Raw genomic sequence first — 20877 nt, 5'->3', positions numbered from 1 at the left:
ATAAACTCTATGATTTATTGGAATGTCAGGTACCTCAGAGATTTCACTCCAGGGAAATGGCACAGATAAAGGAAACAAGTTTTTAAAGGGGTACTCCGGTGGAAAACTTTTTTTTTTTAATCAACTGGTGCCAGAAAGTTAAACAGATTTGTAAATTACTTCTATGAAAAAATCTTAATCCTTCCAGTACTTATTAGCTGCTGAATACTACTTTTCTTTTTGGAACACAGATCTCTGTGCTGACATCATGACCGCACTGCTCTCTGCTGACATCTCTGTCCATTTTAAGAACTGTCCAGAGTAGGAGAATATCCCCATAGCAAACATATGCTGCTCTGGACAGTTCCTAAAACGGACAGAGATGTCAGCAGAGAGCACTGTGGTCATGATGTCAGCACAGAGATCTGTGTTCCAAAAAGAAAAGTAGTATTCAGCAGCTAATAAGTACTGGAAGGATTAAGATTTTTTTCATAGAAGTAATTTACAAATCTGTTTAACTTTCTGGCAACAGTTGATTTAAAAAAAAAAATATTTCCACCGGAGTACCCCTTTAAGTACATACATTGCCACTCAAGGTGTGAACAGAGTCTATGGGTGACTATGGCTGCAAGGTGGGAGGTTCTTTATTGACTTTAATTGTGATAGATAGATAGATAGATAGATAGATAGATAGATAGAAGGCAGATATGAGATAGATAGTTATGAGATGATAGATAGATAGATAGATAGATAGATATGAGATAGATAGATAGATAGATATGAGATAGATAGATAGATAGATAGATATGAGAGAGAGAGATAGATAGATAGATAGATAGATAGATAGATATGAGATAGATAGATAGATAGATAGATAGATAGATATGAGATAGATAGATAGATAGATAGATATGAGATAGATAGATAGATAGATAGACAGATAGATATGAGATAGATAGATATGAGATAGATAGATAGATAGATATGAGAGAGAGAGATAGATAGATAGATATGAGATAGATAGATAGATAGATATGAGATAGATATGAGATAGATAGATAGATATGAGGTAGATAGAAAGATAGATATGAGATAGATAGATATGAGATAGATAGATAGATATGAGATAGATAGATAGATAGATAGATAGATATGAGATAGATAGAAAGATAGATATGAGATAGATAGATATGAGATAGATAGATAGATATGATATAGATAGATATGAGATAGATAGATATGAGATAATAGATAGATAGATAGATAGATAGATAGATATATAGATAGACAGACACACACATATATATATATATGACCAAGTGAAGCCCCTCTCTTCCTCTCTCCCTCCTAGCTATCACTGACCTGGGTGGCTTGGTGAAATGCAATTGGGTTAAGTGTTGAGATTTTAAGCTTTAGGCTTTCTAAATATAGATGGAGGTTTTAAACCACACATTGAATAATGATTCGACCACAGGGCTACAGTAAAGAAACTGAACCTTGGAATTAAACCTAAAGGCAAAATGACCTAAACAAGAAGCTTATACTAACCCTATAGTCACAGTATATATAGCCGGCGGGGAACTATAACCTGAAAATGTTATTGGCGATGTTTTTATGTAATTGTAAAGAAATGAAAGAAAATAAAAAAATAAGACAATATTAAACAGTTGTTTTAAAGTATGTGTAACACATTATTGCTCATCTTGCCTCTAAACTTTGTCTAGTCCAGTGGTTCCCAACCAGTGTGCCTCCAGCTTTGCAAAACTACAACTTCCAGCATGCCCGGACAGCCATGCTGGGAGTTGTAGTTTTTCAACAGCTGGAAGCACTCTGGTTGGGAAACACTGATGTAGTTTGATGTGTCCATTTGAACAATAAGAAAATAACAACAACTGCAACAACAATAGTAGTAATAGTATTATAGACAATACAAAACATTATCATTATTAATAATATATTACTTTTTTAATATATATATATATATATATATATATATATATAATTTTTATTTATTTCCTTTTTTTTAAGAAATAATTCATTTTTTACTTACCCAGGACACATTTTTACCCTTGGGAGCCTTTAGCATGGCAGCATGCAGCGATAAAAAGATTACTAACAGCCCCACCAGCATGGGAAGACCAAATTCCTCTGTAGTCCACGAACACAAACTCTTCCCCTTCTGTCAATACCGGCATATTAGACGGTAATACCGACAAAAATCTAATAAAGCCATGGATCTTCACAATATTCCGGTCTAAAAAATTTTACAAAAATAAAAATTATGTTATTTTTCTTCTTCCTTCCTTTCTTTCTTTCCGGGTTCACGTAAACTCAGCCCCTAAGAAGTTCATTTTCCAGAAAAAAAAAAAAACAGCAGAAAAAAAATAACAAAAAAAAAAAAAAAAAAAATATATATATCTATTGAAAAATATAAATACAAAAACGGAACTCCTGGAGGGAAAAAAAAAAAGTGGAATATGACAAATGCAGCGGCGTCCGTCTGCTGTGGAACAGCCGTGCTGATTACTCCCAAAGCTTTAATAAAGACTCTGAGGCTGAAGCTTATGCGAGAGAATTAAGACATAAATACTAGATGCTGCTACCATTCAGGAGACCTTGAAAGTTGCATGGTGATAGTATCATCCCACAGGCATCTGTGCTTTCCAGTGGACATTTTTCCTCATTTTTTTTTGTATTCTGTAACCTCCCCCCAAGGACTAAATATAGTGGAAATAAGAAGAAGAATACATTGTTCAGCAAAAAATAAATAATAGATGCAAACAGGTAGAGATTACCAGGCAGGCACCCTTGCAGAATGTCCCTATCAGAGCCCCGGCGAGCACCTGCTGGTGATGTAACGCCACAATGGGATTCCAGTAACCTGACAACCAATAAGGCTGGGTGTATATAGGTAAGGGAAAAAAACAACAACAAGTAGTAGCAGCACAGCATAAAGGGAAAGCTGGGATCAGTGATCTGCCTTGTGCGCCTGTTTATCCTCCCCGTCCACCCTTTACTTTTACTGCACTGGCTGCCAATCTAGATTAGCACGGCGGATCCCGGCTAAATTTTGCAACTATCAGAAGTGATTAGTCTGCGTTGATTGAAATCGGATCATACATCTCGCTTGCTGAGGCCTGCGTCCAGATGAAGACTGTGTGTGTATATATATATATATATATATATATATTAAATAAACAAATAGATATATACACATAAATATTTGCAGACTATACAGTATATATATATGAAAATAATAAGACCGCAGACTATACAGTATATAGATAAATAGATAGATAACAAAACAGATATATACTTATAAATATTTGCAGATATTGTTTAGTTTTAGCTATTTATTTTTATTGTTAAAGGGTACCTTTCATCAAAAAAACTTTTGATATATTATAGATTAATGTATGCAGAATAACTTTCCAATAGCATGTTATTAAAAAATATGTTTCTTTCTATTTAATTTTCCACTTTGAAAAAGTCACCACTAGGGGTCTCCCTACCAGTTCTTTTTTTTTTTTTATAGATTTCAGACTCATGCAGGAGTCCTAAATCTCAGACTGCAGCTGGGACACAGACAAACTCAGCACTGCTCACTGCCAGGGAGTTTGTCTGTGTCCCGGCTGCATTCTGAGATTTAGGACTCCAGCATGAGTCTGAAATCTATAAAAAAAGGACTGGTAGGGAGACCCCTAGTGGTGACTTTTTCAAAGTGGAAAATTAAATAGAAAGAAGCTTTTTTTTTAAATAACATGCTATTGGAAAGTTATTCTGCATACATTAATCTATAATATATCAAAAGTTTTTTTGATGAAAGGTACCCTTTAAGACCAAAACATTTTCTTTTAAATCCACTGGTGCCATAAAGTTAAACAAATGTGTAAATTACTTCTATAAAAAATTTAAAAAAAAAAAATCCCAATCCTTCCAGTACTTATCAGCTGCCGTATAATACACAGGAAGTTCTTTTCTTTTTGAATTTCCTTTCTGCCTGACCATAAGTGCTCTCTGCTGACACCTCTGTCCATGTCAGGAACTGTCCAGAGCAGGATAGGTTTACTATGGGGATTTGCTCCTGTTCTGGACAGTTCCTAAAATGGACAGAGGTGTCAGCAGAGAGCACATGTGGTCAGGCAGAAGGGAAATTCAAAAAGAAAAGAACTTTCTGTGTATTATACAGCAGCTGATAAGTGCTGGAAAGATTGGGATTTTTTTTTAAAAAAGCCAGTTGATTTAAAAGAAAATGTTTTCCAGTGGAGTACCCCTTTAAGGGTGGTCAAAGTGAAAAAAGAAAAAAAGAGTCCTTGACGTCCATTTGTAACGGAGCGACTTTATAGTGTAGCCTTATAAAAAAGGGAAGGAATTTCAGAGTTTTTCAAGGTTTATTGTTGCCTTTTTTATTTTCTTACATGTTATTTTCTACTTATAGTAAAGCTTGCAGGAAAAATGTCAGAAAAAAACAAAAAAGTTTGTGGAATTGACAACAGCCACAAACCACCAAAACGTCATAGAAATGTCAAAAAAAATGCAGTGTATGTAAACCTTCCATTAAATTGCTGTAGTCTTCCATCTAGCATTTGATGGCTGGCTTGGCAGTGTTTTTCAACAAGAAAATGCAGTTTTCTGATATATAAAAATAAAAATTTTATTTTACAAAAAACAATCCATGGAAAACACTGCAAAACAGCAAATGGTTTGACTCTTTGTTTCTGTAATGATCGGCAAAGTGTACATGGGCCTGCGAATATTCACTAGGCCATTTGAGAGAGCAGATCTCTGGCGACTGTAGTAAGATTAGGGGAGATTTATCATAACCTGCAAAGGAAAAGTTGCCCAGTTGCCTATAGCAACCAATCAGATCGCTTCTTTCATTTTTAACAAGGCCTCTGTAAAGTGAAAGAAGAAATCTGATTGGTTGCTATGGGCAACTGGGCAACTTTTCCTTTGCACAGGTTTTGAAAAATCTCCCCCATAGTGTCCAGGGTTATAACCAGAGCTCAAATCCTGCAGGAACTTGTGGGAACTGAGTTCCTGCATTTTTCCCACAGCAGGAACACCGATCCCATTCGCAGAACCAGCCCTTAAAGGGGTTATCCAGGAAAAAAAATGTTTTTTATATATCAACTGGCTCCAGAAAGTTAAACAGATTTGTAAATTACTCCTATTAAAAAAATCTTAATCCTTTCAGTACTTATGACCTTCTGAAGTTAAGGTTGTTCTTTTCTGTCTAAGTCCTCTCTGATGACACGTGTCTCGGGAAACGCCCAGTTTAGAAGTAAATTCCCATAGCAAACCTCTTCTTAACTGGGCGTTTCCCGAGACAGGTGTCATCAGAGAGCACTTAGACAGAAAAGAACAACCTTAACTTCAGAAGCTCATAAGTACTGAAAGGATTAAGATTTTTTAATAGAAGTAATTTACAAATCTGTTTAACTTTCTGGAGCCAGTTGATATATATATATATATATATATATATATATATATATATATATATATATATATATAAGTTTTTTCCGAGAATACCCCTTTAAGTGTAATTCTTGGGTAAGTTCCCACACTTTTTTCACAGGACTTGACCCCTGGTTATAACTATTGGGGTTCAGAGGTAGCAGTCACATCGGGGCTCTGGTGCCTAAGGGGGTCCCAAGGCACATATGCCACATAATTATATCAGTTTTATAAATGGCACATGGGGCCCTGTTGCAGATTTTGCAATAATACCTCCCTGTACTGTAGGGGGCGCTACCAGACAGCAGTCAGTGCATGCACTTCAGTAATACAGGGGTTTTTACCAGTGAATGCCCATTCTGGTTGGTCAGTTCCAGCGATTGACATGTTTCACAGGTCTGGACTGTCTGTAGCATTGTATGTTGAGTCTAGTTTCAAGTTACAATGATCCAGAAAAGACCATTGTATGTTGAAACTATTGTATGTTGAGGCCATTGTAAGTTGAGGGATCACTGTACCTAACTGCAAAAGGGATTATGTCCTTCAAAGCCGAACCCTAGATGAGTCCCAAAATTAATCTGGGACAGCTGTTGTAGCCTGCCCGTCAGCTGGAAATGCCGCCCCCGACATACTATGTTGTTTATTACATTTTAGCACATAATGTTACAACTGGCACTGGAGGAAAATATGGCATAAAGGGTTACTGTATATAATACACTACATCGGACCAAGGGGCAAATCGAAGGATTGATAATTTAAGATCTATATCAGTGGTCTTCAACCTGCGGACCTCCAGATGTTGCAAAACTACAACTCCCAGCATGCCCGGACAGCCAACGGCTGTCCGGGCATGCTGGGAGTTGTAGTTTTGCAACATCTGGAGGTCCGCAGGTTGGAGACCACTGCTCTATATTATTACAGGATGACATAATGACGCCATATAGTGTTACTGTACACCTGCCTTCCAATAGATAACTCTGTAATACGATGTCTGACGGAAAATGACATGATTACTTTTCTGACGCATTTATACCGAATTCAACAGAAAATAAAAACTACTATTTTTACTATTTTTTTCCATATAAAATTTGAAGCATTTAAAGATAAAGTGTCATATTACTGCTCCGTCTGCACCTGTAATTTACAGCTCTGGCCCATAAGGGTATGTTCACCCTGACTTTAAAGGGGTACTCCGGCGAAAAACAATTTTTTTTTTAAATCAACTGGTGTCGGAAAGTTTCCTCTATTTAAAGGAGTTCTCCAAGCTAAAACTTTTAACCCCCCCCCCCCCCCCCGCTGTGCCCGGGCTGGAAAACTATACATAATAAACTTTCACTTACCTGCCTACGATCCCCTGTTGTTCCGATATCGCCGTCCCGTGCTCCGGTCCCGGTCTCTTCCACTTCCTGCGGGTCGGTGACTTCACTCTGCGCTCAGCCTATCAGTGGCCGCGACGAGACATTGCTGCGGCCGCTGATAGGCTGAGCGCAGAGTGAAGTCACCGACCCGCAAGAAGTGGAAGAGACTGGGACCGGAGCACGGGCGGCGATGTCGGAACAACAGGGGATCGTAGGCAGGAAAGTGAAAGTTTATTATGTATAGTTTTACAGCCCGGGCACAGCGGGGGTTAAAAGTTTTAGCTTAGAGAACTCCTTTAAAAATTCTAATCCTGCTGTATGCTACAGGAAGTTCTTTTATTTTTGAATTTCTTTTCTGCCACAGTGACCACAGTGCTCTCTGCTGACACCTCTGTCCATGTCAGGAACTGTCCAGAGTACAAGCAAATCCCCATAGCAAACCTATCCTCCTCTGGAGAGTTCCTGACATGAACAGAGGTCACAGCAGAGAGCACTGTGGTCAGACAGAAAAGAACTCCAGAAAGAAATACAACTTCCTCTGGAAAATACAGCAGCTGATAAGTACTGGAAGGATTAAGATTTCTAAAAAGAAGTCATTTACAAATCTGTTTGACTTTGTGGCACCAGTTGATTTAAAAAAAATTAAATAAAAATAGTTTTCCTTCAGAGGACCCCTTTAAAGGGGTTCTTCATTGCTAGACATCATGGTCTGATCAGCTTTACATCCATAATCACAATACTGAATTTTGCACAAAATCGTGGTAAAATCGCTGCGTTTGAGCAAATAGCAAATATTGTAAGTATGGATGTAAAGTTGTCCAGGCTGCACAGAGCCCATACACAGCACATACAGAAGACTTACTTTGGATCTTCTAGAACAGGGGTCTCAAACTGACAGCCCTTCAGATGTTGCAAAACTTCAACTCCCAGCATGTCTGGACATGCCCACACAGCCATTTGCTGCAGTTAATGGCTGTCAGGAATGCTGGGAGTTTAAAGGGGTACTCCGGTGAAAACCTTTTTTCTTTGAAATCAACTGGCTCCGGAAAGTTAAACAGATTTTTACATTACTTCTATAAAAAAAATCTTAATCCTTCCTGTACTTATTAGCTGCTGAATACTACAGAGGAAATTCTTTTCTTTTTGGAATGCTCTCTGATGAAATCACGAGCACAGTGCTCTCTGCTGACGTAGTAATAATAATAATAATAATTAGTCTTTATTTATAGTTGTCCTTAGTGGGATTTGAACCCAAGGCCCCAGAGCTGCAAGGCAGCAGTGTTAACCACTGAGCCACCATGCTGCCCTTAGCATACATCTGCTATGCATTTGCTATGCACGTTTGCTAAAATGGACAGAGATGTCAGCAGAGAGCACTGTGCTCGTGATGTCATCAGTGTTACAAAAAGAAAGGAATTTCCTCTGTAGCATTCAGCAGCTAATAAGTACTGGAAGGATTAAGATTTTTTTGATATAAGTAATTTACAAATATGTTTAACTTTCTGGCACCAGTTGATTTAAAAGAAAAAAGGTTTTCACCGGAGTACCCCTTTAAGTTTTGCAACATTTGGAGGGCCACCAGTTTGGGAGCCCTGTTCTAGGACATGTGATGACATTGCGGTGGCGGATGGGAGGACACTGTCTTGTGGGGGTGTAGGGTATTTAGGGTGTTGCTGTTCAGGATAGTTAAGGGCGCTGTTAACTCTTGTCACTCGTGACGCCAGTGTGAGGGTTAAATGCTGTATTCTTGATAGGCCTATTGCCACCCTTCCCAAGAGCAATAGGTGATGCAGAAATAAAGGATTGTCCACAATCGCTGTTAACTGAAAACTTGCAGGAACTTTTACTGATGAATTTCTGTACATGTAGTAACAGTAACAGTCCAGATAACAGAGTCTCTTTACATTTAGCTTGAGCAGCGATTGACAGTCGGTTGGGATCAGGTTTAGCTTCTGAAGAATTGTATAGCAGAGATCCGCTGGATTTAGGGGTGCGTTTAGGTCCAGTGATCTTGCGATGAGTAGAGGGGAATTGCTTAATCTATCCGCTATGTTAGAGGCCGAGGCCGCAAGGCTTTGGCCTAGTAAATCGTCTTGTAAGCTGCGGAGGTCCTACCTCTTCCAGAGTCAGCAACCCAAGAGAGGGATCAAGATGGCGCCGGTCCCTTATATGGGCAGGGGCCGGGCCATTTTGGATTGGTCCGTAACGACTGTCACTCACCGTTACAGTGCATTGTGGGTGAACAAGTCACGGGAACCTCCAAAGGTCCTGTAGCAAAACCATAGAGTTCTAACCTAATCACGTGACCCGCAGGTCCTGCTACGCTCCGAACAGGTAGATAACTAAATATATACATATTTATACTTATATTAATATTAATAAGAACTGCTATATAGTCATCATTAAGTGAGAGGTGACAAGGGGAAACCTACAAAAGAGGGACCCCAACGTCCTAGGGACTCTGACTATGGGGACCTCTATATAGGTAAAGTATACAATACGGTACCGGGACACCACAACATCATCAGAAGTCCTAGCCTATAGGAGTCATCACAGGTCCTGTAAGATAAATAGTAAGTCTGTCTATGGGCTCTGTGCCATGGACAAAGGAGAGGAGAAGGTAATAGGGCAAAGCATGGTGGGGAGGGGGGGGGGGGGGGGGTGCCATGGGAAGCAGTGAGCATTTACACCATAGAAACTATATATATTAATGTTTGCAAAGTACTCATGCTCACTGTACACATGTCATATTTTTCTTCTGTATTAAAATACAAAATTCTTTAAATAAACAGTAATACAAAAAAGAAACTATATATATATATATATATATATATATATATACAGTGACCCCCCAACATGCGATGGCCCCGACATATGACATACGATGCTTTTTTATGTCGGGGCCATCGCATTAAGTGCTATCCGGCAGCGCAAAATGCTTAAGCTGCTGCCGGATAGCAGCTTAATGTTCCCCGTGTGGTGCGGTGAGTATTACTTACTCCTCCACGATGCTCCGGGGTGCCCTTCGGGTCCAGCGCTGGTCCTCCGGTGTCTTCTCGGCCCTCTCCAGTGACGTCAATACGTTGCTGCGCACGCCGTCCTGAAGCGACGTAATGACGTCGCTACATAGGCCCAGTAAGGCCTTGCGGAAGACAGCGGAGGACCGGAGAAGACAGCGGAGGACCGGAGAAGACCAGGAGAGCCCAGCAGAGGACCGGAGAAGACCAGGAGAGCCCAGCATAGGACCGGAGAAGACCAGGAGAGCCCAGCATAGGACCGGAGAAGACCAGGAGAGCCCAGCGGAGGCCCGGGGACACCATCGGGAGCAGCGGGGACACCATCGGGAGCGGCGGGACGCGGTCCGGAGTGGCGGGGACAGGTGAGTATGACTTTACTTTTTTTTACATTGCACGAATCCCTCAACATACGATGGTTTCGACAAACGATGGCTCGTTTGGAACGAATTACCATCGTATGTTGAGGGACCACTGTATATATATATAAATATATATTTTTTTACAGCTTATTTATTGCTGCCTAACCAGTGTGGAACCACTAACAGATATTGGGTGTGGGTGGGATGTGATTTAAAGGAGTACTCCGCTGCTAGACATCGTATCCCCAATACAAAGGATAGGGGATAAAATGTCTGATCGCGGGGGTCCTGCTGCTGAGCCCCTCCCCCCCCCCCTCCGAGATCTCCCGCAGCACCCGGCGTTCTAAACAACATGAATTGAGGTGGCGTGACAAGAAGGCATGGTCGTGACATCACGATCACGGCCTCCGGCTCAGAGCGTTCTGAGCAAGATGTCCAGAACACTTGAGCATCTGAGTACCCCTTTAATACTTTAACCCTTTAAAGAACAACTGCAGCGGTATGACACTTATCCCCTATCCACAGGAGAAGGGATAAGTGTTTGATTGCGGGGGGTCCGACCGTTGGGATCCCCTGTGATCTCCTGTACGGGCGCCGCCATTAGCGCTCATGGTGAGCGCTAAGGCGCGTAGCGTCGACCTAGAGGTCGACGGTGACGACCTGTCTCCTCTCCGTCCCCCATACAGATTTATGGGGGAGGCGGGGAGGCATGAATGCTGCATCCCTGCCTCTCCCATAGAGATGTATGGAGGAGGTGTGCCGGCTGCAACGTCATGCTGCGGCCGGCACGCCCCCTGCACGGGAGAGCCGCAGCCCCGTACAGGAGATCACAGGGGGTCCCAGCGGTCGGACCCCCCATGATCAAACACTTATCCCCTATCCTGTGGATAGGGGATAAGTGTTAATCACGCTGCAGATGTCCTTTAAGGACACAGACAGGTTTTATTTTTGCATTTTCGTTCTCACCCTCTGAAAGTCATAACTTCTTTTTCCATCCACAGATCCCTATGGGACTTGTTTTGTGCACGACCAATTGTACTTTGTAATGACATCTTTCATTTTACCATAAAATGTACGGCACTGTACCTTGAGTTGACTAATTGATGTTTGAATTGTCATGTCTTTAACTATTCACTTTAATGTATTCAACATCCTGTCTTGTTACTGAATACCTGACTTTATATAGGGATGTTAAGGGCATGTCCGGGCATGCTGGGAATTGTAGTTTTGCAACATCTGGAGGGCCACAGTTTGAAGACCGCTGCCCTAAGGTCTCTGAAGTCACCTCCGTGGGCCTAGCCAAGGGTAATTCCATCTGTCCTCATCAAACCCTCACCACATTGGTATTCAGCAACATCGAGCTCCAATACAGAGAATAACTATAAGAAAAGATTTGCACCTCCTGTTTTTCTCTTGCTTCTGACTTTTGGACCCACTTCTGTCCTATATGTGAACCCGGCCTTAGACAGGTCTACTCCACCAACCCATTTGCAGCATTCTGCTTCCTCAATCTGCAGTCCAGCTCTTATAGGGTGACACCTGCTGGCCATACTATGGAATGACAATAATACAATATTATCCATCAGACATAGGACACTACACCTCCTGTGATCTGACCTCTGTACACATTATAATAAGCTCATAGTGTTCACATCAGACTTTGTCATATACTATCTGATTAACCCATTCAGGTCCAATTCTACGTATCCCTGGGCACATACACATAGACCCTGCTGGGAACCAGTCTGGAATGTGCACATTATTACTGAGCCGCCAGTCAGGTGCAGCCACATATGTGTGACAATATCATGGAGGGGGAACAAGGGATGACAATGCTGTTGCTATGACACATCAGCATCTGCAGCATCCACCAAGGATGCCCTCTGCAGTAATGGAAACTTGACATCCCTTCCGTATAGTTCCAATCTATGAAAGCCACAGGTCAGTGCGATATTACAATCCGCTGGATGGATCCGGAGGGATCTACGAGATCTTACACTGCATGCAGTACTGCCAGTGGTATCAGAATGTGATGTATGTGTCTATAATGCAGAATTGTATATATGGAGATGTCAAAGGTAAGGAGGGGTTTATATACACACTATATCAGTCTATCTATAGCTAGATAAACAAAGAGATATGAGATAGATAGATAGATATAGATATGAGATAGATAGATAGATATGAGAGATAGATATGAGATAGATATGAGATAGATAGATATAGATATGAGAGGTAGATATTAGAGATAGATATGAGATAGATAGATATGAGATAGATAGATATGACATAGATAGATATGAGATAGATAGATAGATAGATAGATATGAGATAGATAGATATGAGATAGATAGATATGAGATAGATAGAGATAGATATGAGAGATAGATATGAGATAGATAGATATGAGATAGATAGATATAAGAGGGATAGATATGAGATAGATAGATATGAGAAGGATAGATATGAGATAGATAGATAGATATGAGATAGATAGATAGATAGATATGAGATAGATAGATATGAGATAGATAGATATGAGATAGATAGATAGATATGAGATAGATAGATATGAGATAATTTTGTAGATATGAGATAGATAGATATGAGAGATAGATAGATAGATATGAGATAGATAGATATGAGATAAAAAGATAGATATGAGATAGATAGATATGAGACAGATAAATATGATATAGATAGATATGAGATAGAAAGATAGATAGATATGAGATCATTTTGTATATAGATATGAGATAGATAGATAGATAGATAGATATGAGATAGATAGATAGATAGATATGAGATAGATAGATAGATAGATATGAGATAGATAGATAGATATGAGATAATTTTGTAGATAGATATGAGATAGATAGATAGATAGATATGAGATAGATAGATAGATATGAGATCATTTTGTAGATAGATAGATATGAGATTGATAGATATGAGATAGATAGATAGATATGAGATAGATAGATAGATATGAGATAGATAGATAGATATGAGATAGATAGATAGATAGATATGAGATCATTTTGTAGATAGATAGATAGATAGATATGAGATAGATAGATATGAGATAGATATGAGATAATTTTGCAGATAGATATGAGATAGATAGATATGAGATAGATAGATAGATAGATATGAGATAGATAGATATGAGATAGATAGATAGATAGATATGAGTCAGATAGACTGATATCCATCACATTATATTAATATCATGTGTAAGTTTTTATAAGTGCCATGAACAAACAGTAATAAAGCACAATATACAGCTACGTGATACATCAGCCCTACAGAACTCTCTATACGTGTAATTGCATTAAATTTACATGACGTCGGAATGTTGACCCGCTCTGATGTTCTATGACAAAGGGCACATTCTGGGGATGACATGATCCACACGTAACCAATGGGACTTACATAGGAAACCTGTACTCTCCGGCGATGTCCCAATCCACAGCACTGCATGAAGAGGAGGACAGGGGAATTCCATCAGCACTGGACTCCTGTCTGGATCACCTTCCCCTCGGAGACACGCTCCATTACTCGGAGACACGCCGACAGCAAGTCACCAAACTCTCCACCGAACCATAGATCAACAACGCCAAGAGCCCCCCCGTCTGCAATCTAGACTTAATGTGTCTTCCGGACGGATCCTCGGATGCCACAGACGTGTTTACGAGGAGCATAGTGTCCTTATCCATGCAGTGGGGGTAGAAGTTTTACCGTACTGTGCAGGCATGACTCCCAATCTTTATTATCAGCAATGTCACCAATAGTGTCCCCCCTAGGATGTAGCAGCATGGTGGATCACATTCTGCTGCTCAGGCTGCGTGTGTATAGTCATTCCTTACGAGAAATACAAACATACACAACCTGTCACCCCCCCATCCCTGGGCACAGATATAGCCCAATCGCTGACCATTTCTTCAGAGCCTCAACCTAGAGCCTAATGCTTCCTTCATTCATTGGATTACACCAGCACCCTCCGAACTGGCTGCCTGCACTACGTGTCTCACATCAAACTGCAGGCGGCACAGCTCGGCGGCCTTATTGCTTTGCCTCGCTCAGCTGTTGCAGCTATACGTTTTTCGGCTCTCCCACTGTGTGCTAGCATTAACCCTCTATTGGGAAAAATAAACAGATATGACCGCTAGCGAACGACTGCAAAATGCAGACGTGAGGGGGGTTGTGTGCAGGTTTTGCAGAATGCGATAGATGTATTGTTAGCACACTGTGTGTTAGGCGCTTGCCTATGGTTAGCTATGGTAGAAGGGATCTGGTAGAAACAGTTAGAGGACATTTACACCAGCTCTCTGCTTCCCCTGCATCATAAATGGAGAGAAAAGTCCCTGTATACTACACTGGATACTGTCTCGGACTTCCAGATGTAACAAAACTACAACTCCCAGCATGCTCGGACAGCCGTTGGCTGTCCGGGCATGCTGAAAGTTGTAGTTTTGCCACAGCTGGAGGTTCGCAGTTTGCAGACCACTGCTGGTACTGTAAACCTGTCTATACCTGAAGAAGAATAAACTTTCCAAAACACGTTGAAAACGACAATAAAAATCTGTTATTTTAAAAGTGGTCTCCAGCCAACGGCTGTCTGGACATGCTGGGAGTTGAAGTTCTGCAACAGCTGGAGGTCCGCAGTTTGGAGACCACTGCCGTTACTGTAAACCTGTCTATTACCTGAGGAAGGGAAATTAACTTCCCAAAATGCGTCATACAAGGACAATAAAAATCTCTTATAACCCTCAATGTGACATAGGAGCTCCAGCTGTTGCAAAACGACTACTCCCTGCATGCCGGACAGACAACAATTGTCTGGACATGCTAGGAGTAGTAGTTTTGCAACAGCTGGAGGTACATACTTTGGAGACCACTGCTAGTACTGCAGACCTGTTTGTTACCTGAGGAAGAGGAACTCACTACCCGAAACGCGTTGTTAAGGATAATAAAAATCTGTTATAACCCACAAAGTGACATTTGAGGATTTCCTTGCTGTAAAGCAGCGGTCTCCAGCCAACGGCTGTCCGGGCATGCTGGAAGTTGTAGTTTTGCAACAACGGCAGGTCCGCAGTTTGGAGACAACTGCAGATACTGTAGCCCTGTCTATTACCTGAGGAAGGGTAATAAACTTTCTAAAGGACAATAAAATTTGTTATACCTGTAATGTCCGTTTATTTGTTTTTGTATTTTTCTGTTTAGGTTTGTATTCACACACTATTTTGTTCAGAGCAGTTTGCAATTCTACCTGGATAGGAAATAGTTAATGCTCTGAACAAATGAGAACTCGGGTGCGGTTATTTAACCAGAGTTCTCCTGCATTCTGGTGCTGGTTATTGTGCAATACACTTTCAAGTCTGCTTGAGCATTTACCTTGTATTTATCTGAGTTTTAGCCATGGTTAAATAGTCTTGTCCTTTATAGATTTTAGTCTGTTACATTTGTCGGTTTTAGGATTTGTATATCCTTTCTGTTATGTATCTGTTCAAACTATGTCTGAGTCTTGCTTGTTACCTGTGCTCTGTATGTTATATTCCTGTTCTGGAGTCTATTCAGACTCATCCAGTTCTAGTCTATTGTTTCATATATTATATTTCTGTTTCCTACTGGTTCAGCATCTTATACACACGGGTGAGGTGTCTGCTGGCCAGTAGCCTATTTGGCTTTATTATTAATGGCTACTCCTTTTGTAGAGTGGGGTGTCCAATTTGTTTGTTCTGTGTCCCAGTGTGAACAGTGTCCTATATTTATATCCTGTTTGGTTGATCTGATCTTTGTCCTTTGTACTTTTATCTGTTTGTGAACAGTTTCCTATGCTTCCTTATCAGTTTGCCTGTTTATATTCTGCCCTGTTAGTATTTGTATCGTGTTTGGTATATCTGGTTGTCTAGTAGTTTTCTGTTCTGACATGTGAATGACTATGTATATTATGTGTTTTTACGCCACTGCACTTTAGCGCAGTACTTTAGTAATTTAGTACTAAATCAGCCCTGCCCCCCATTTTATTCTCAGAATCAGTAGTGATAAAAAGGGATTTTACCTTTTATTATTTATTAATTAATTAAATTAATTTTCACTTTTTAATATGATACAATCTACTTGCATAATTCTATATGGCTATACATTATGCCTGTACGTAATCATATATACTCACCTGTTAGGGTGGTGTTTCTCAAACAGAGGGCCTCCATCTGAGGCAAAACTACAACTCCCAGCATGCCCGGACAGCCAAAGGCTGCCTGGGCATGTTGCGAATTGTAGTTTTGCAACAGCTGGATGCACTCAGGTTGGGAAACACTGTTAGGGCATGGAGAATATACTCCAATAGGCAGCGTCACATAGTATAGGCTCCTTCTATATGCCATGCTGTTTGTACAGAAAAGTGAACTGTGGCAATCACAATGCCATTATTGACTTAAAGGGGTACTCTGGCCCCAAGACATCTTATCCCCTATCCAAAGGATAGGGGATAAGATGCCTGATCGCGGGGGTCCCACCGCTGGGGACCCACGCAATCTAGCATGCAGCACCCACCTGTAAGCACTGCTGGAAGCACTGGAGGTTCTCAGTGTTATGCCTCCCAAACACGGGGACGGAGTATTGGGACCTCACGCCCCCGCCCCGTGTGAAATTACTCCCATAGACTTGCATTGAGGGGGTGGGGCGTGATGTCACACGGGGGCGGAGTTGTGATGTCATGATACTCCGTCCCGTGGTCGGGAGGCATAACACTTCCAGCAGTGCTTACAGGTGGGTGCTGCATCCTAGATTGCGGGGGTCCCCAGCGGTGGGACCCCCGCGATCAGACATCTTATCCCCTATCCTTTGGATAAGGGATAAGATGTCATGGGGCCGGAGTACCCCTTTAAAGAGGTAATCCAGTAATATGAAAAAAAACTGAGCTAATTTCTTCTAAAAATAGCACCACATCAGTTCTCATGTTGTATGCATTATTACAACATGACTCCATTCACTCCAATGGAACTGAGCTGCAATGCCACATATCAAGACAGGAGTGGTGATGTTCTTGAACTAATCATCTGCTTTTCTAATTCTGGATAACCCCTTTAAAGGGCCCATTTTATAACTTGTATTAGGTTTTTTTCACCAGTCATAGGAGACTTAATCTCCTATGATGTCTTCCATACACTGCAAACACACAGAAGAGGAAATGCTGCTCCCCTACATCTCTATAGCACACCCTCAGAAGCAGCAGGAGCATGGAATACATTATAGAACAGTACTGAGCAACAGTACTGAGCAGTGTAAGCTGTAAGCACTAGAGAAGATATCACATTCACTACAGACTGCTGGAGCCTCTCCTTGAGTCATTGTCTGCTTCTGTCTACCTCCAGCCTTTCCCCTTTTTCCCCTTTCCATAGACTTCTATGGGCAGCTGTAACCTGATACATCAGTGTTTTCAAAGTTAATGATAATTTAGTAAGTAGCTTATGTAGAAAATGGGGCCTTTTCACTGCGTAGACATTTTACAAAGTTTCTTCTATTTACTTGTAACATTGATTTATGCAAAGTTAATTGACAGGAAGCATTCAACCTTTCTGAAGTGTTGGTTAATGAAACCGTTGGGTTATCCAGGATTAGAAAAAACTATGCTTTTCTATTTTGTTCAAAAACAGCGCCACCCTTGTTCTCAGTCTGGATGTGGCATTACAGCTCAGTTCCCACAAAGTAAATGAGGACAGGTGTGGTGCTGTGTTTGATCTTAAAGGGGTATTCTGCCCCTAGACATCTTATCCCCTATCCAGAGGATAGGGGATAAGATGTCTGATGGCGGGGGTCCGGCCGCTGGGACCCCCTGCGATCTATGGGCTGGCATTGTGGTGTTCTGAACACAGAAGCCTGGAGCTGGAGCTTCCTTGTTGGTCATGTCCCACCACGCCCCCTACAAAAGTTTGCTTCATGCACCGGATGACTGCGGTGTCGCGCCAGAGATATGCCCGCTACCTCTTGATAAAGCTGCAGAGGCAGCGAAACATGTCGAGGGGGGCAGAGTAGGGACTCAATCTTAATAGAAAGCAAGGCGGCAGCTTAGAAAATAGCTCAGCGTGCACTGCAGGCATGCCGGGCATCTCCACCCCAGTATAGCCAATCAGAATAGGCTGGAGTACACTGGCCTGATGCACAGTATATAGATATTAGTTTAAATGCTAGGCTACCGCTCTGCTTAATTTTTAATCTACGTGAGTCTTCATTATACGTTTATGCACAATTACTTTAATAAAGCTTGTGGGTTCACCATAAAGATAATATATATATGGGAAATTAGGGATTTTTTGGATTCCTATGTATAGGGATCTATAGGTTGATAAATTAATTTAATCCTCCATATATTGGTCCGATAAGTGAAGAGATCGCAGGGAGTCCCAGCGGCCAGACCCCCGCGATCAGACATCTTATCCCCTATACTTTGGATAGGGGATAAGATGTCTAGGGGTGGAATACCCCTTTAATCTTTAACTTTTCAGAGATGAAGTTGTCCAAACACATACAAAGACATCCGAAAACTGAGAGAACCTGAGTGAGAAAATCCATTAATGTAACGTAAAACTGTTTGCCCCTAGATGGTGTCTAGCATGGAAAAAAAAGTCCGGACAAGTTTCATTGGGAGATTAACAACTTCCAAGACGTTTGGCAACCATGAATCTCCCTCTTACCCTAATAAAATAACATGCACATCATACGTGTAACTATCTTATCTCTAAGGCCACTTTATCTCCCCATAGATCTGAGATTACGGCAGTTTTCACATTATTTGTTGCCAGTGGTAAGAAAAGTCCACTTCAAATAAAATTCTTCACACCAGGCTACAAAGCACAAGTATAAACCAGGAGATGTATACTTCTTGTGCTGCCATCTAGGGGCCAATATGAAATCTTTAAAGGGGTACTCCCCTGGAAAGCAATTATTTTTAAATCAACTGGTGCCAGAAAGGTAAACAGATTTGTAAATTACTTCTATTTAAACATCTTCATCCTTCCAGTACTTATCAGCTGCTGTATACTACAGAGGAAGTTGTATTTCTTTCTGGAGTTCTTATATGCCTGACCACAGTGCTCTCTGCTGACACCTCTGTCCATTTTAGGAACTGTCCAGGGTAGGAGCAAATCCCCATAGCAAACCTCTCCTGCTCTGGACAGTTCCTAAAATGGACAGAGGTGTCAGCAGAGAGCACTGTGGCCAGACAGAAAGGGAATTCAAAAAGAAAAGAACTTCCTGTGGAGCATATAGCAGCTGATAAGTACTGAAAGGATTAAGATTTTTTAAATAGAAGTCATTTACAAATCTTTTTAAGTTTCTGCCAAAAGTTGATTTAAAAAAAAAAAAAATTCCTGTTTAACATTTTATTGCTATAAAGTGGTACTCTGGAGGGTTTAAAAAAAACATTTTTATTAGTTAGTGCTAGAAAGTTAAATTATGAATTAACTAAGTTAAAAATTAATTTATTATATTACACCGGCGCTATGGAGTTTACAAAAAAAGCTGTATATAGTTGTATATCAAATGGATCCCTGCAGAATCATTAATGTACCGAAGAAAAAAACTGAAAAGTAAATGTATACAACAGCGCTCAAAATCCTAAATGTTAAATGTAACAATAATCACTCCTACATATAGATATAATGGCCAATAAATAGTAAATGTGTAAACATATACAGTGGTCCCTCAACATATGATGGTAATTCATTCCAAACGAGCCATCGTTTGTCGAATCCATCGTATGTTGAGGAATTCGTACAATGTTAAGTATAGGAAGCTGTACTCACCTGTCCCCGCCACTCCGAATCACGTCCCGCCGCTCCCGATGGTGTCCCCGCCGCTCCCGATGGTGACCCCCGGCCTCCGCTGGGCTCTCCTGGTCTTCTCCGGTCCTCCGCTGGGCTCTCCTGGTCTTCTCCGGTCCTCCGCTGTCTTCTCCGGTCCTCCACTGTCTTCCGCCTTACTGGGCCTATGTAGCGACGTCATTACGCCGCTGCGTATGCCGTTCCTATTGGATGACGGGACGGCGTGCGCAACAGCGTAGTGACGTCACCGGAGAGGGCCGAGAAGACACCGGAGGACCAGCGCTGGACCCGGAGGGCACCCCGGAGCATCGTGGAGGGGTAAGTAATGCTCACCGCACCACACGAGGAACATTAAGCTGCTATCCGGCAGCAGCTTAAGCATTTGGCGCTGCCAGATAGCACTTAATGCGATGGCCCCCACATAAAAAAGCATCGTATGTCGATTTGATCATATGTCAGGGCCATCGTAGGTCGGGGGGTCACTGTATTAGAAACAGCAGCAATACACGGTATGGGTAACCCTCCAGAAGGCTCCTGTATGTTGTGTATGACAGTACTGGCAGTGGTACCTGTAATTCAGTAATGTCCATTCCTGTTAGACAGCAGAGCAATATAAACTTGTAGCTGAGAGGAGAACAGCCCCGGCAGCGTCTCAACTCTCTGCGTTCAGTATACGGAATGGAAAAAGCAGCAAAGTCCCGGGCTTGTGTGACGTCACAAGAGAAGCCTGAAGTGACAAAAAAGTGCCTACACGTTACGGAAAGATCGCTTTCCTTAAGGAAAGCGATCTTTCTGTAATGCGTAGGAACTTACAGGAACCATTCTTAATTATGGCATAACAAGTACTGTCATATACAACATACAGGAACCTTCTGGAGGG

The 20877-nt window shown here is 41.3% G+C and overlaps 1 protein-coding gene across 5 annotated transcripts in view; it reads right to left on the bottom strand.

Moving 5' to 3' along the window:
• CACNB2 (calcium voltage-gated channel auxiliary subunit beta 2) overlaps window positions 1-20877 on the bottom strand; it is a 324896-nt gene that overhangs the window by 210481 nt on the left and 93538 nt on the right. Inside the window, exon 1 of one of the 5 annotated variants that reach the window (XM_056519217.1) lies at window positions 13606-14459. The exons of 3 other annotated variants lie outside the window; for them this stretch is intronic. In XM_056519217.1, the coding sequence (XP_056375192.1) occupies window positions 13606-13653 (48 nt within the window). In that variant the 5' untranslated portion in view covers window positions 13654-14459. Of the gene's footprint in view, window positions 1-2029; window positions 2589-13605; window positions 14460-20877 lie in introns of those variants that run through there. One more of the 5 variants, XM_056519214.1, reaches the window with a different exon arrangement.

The sequence above is a fragment of the Hyla sarda genome, chromosome 5, assembly GCF_029499605.1.
Source record: "Hyla sarda isolate aHylSar1 chromosome 5, aHylSar1.hap1, whole genome shotgun sequence".
Classification (NCBI taxonomy): Eukaryota; Metazoa; Chordata; class Amphibia; order Anura; family Hylidae; genus Hyla; species Hyla sarda.
This window is presented reverse-complemented; position numbering and strand designations above follow the sequence as displayed.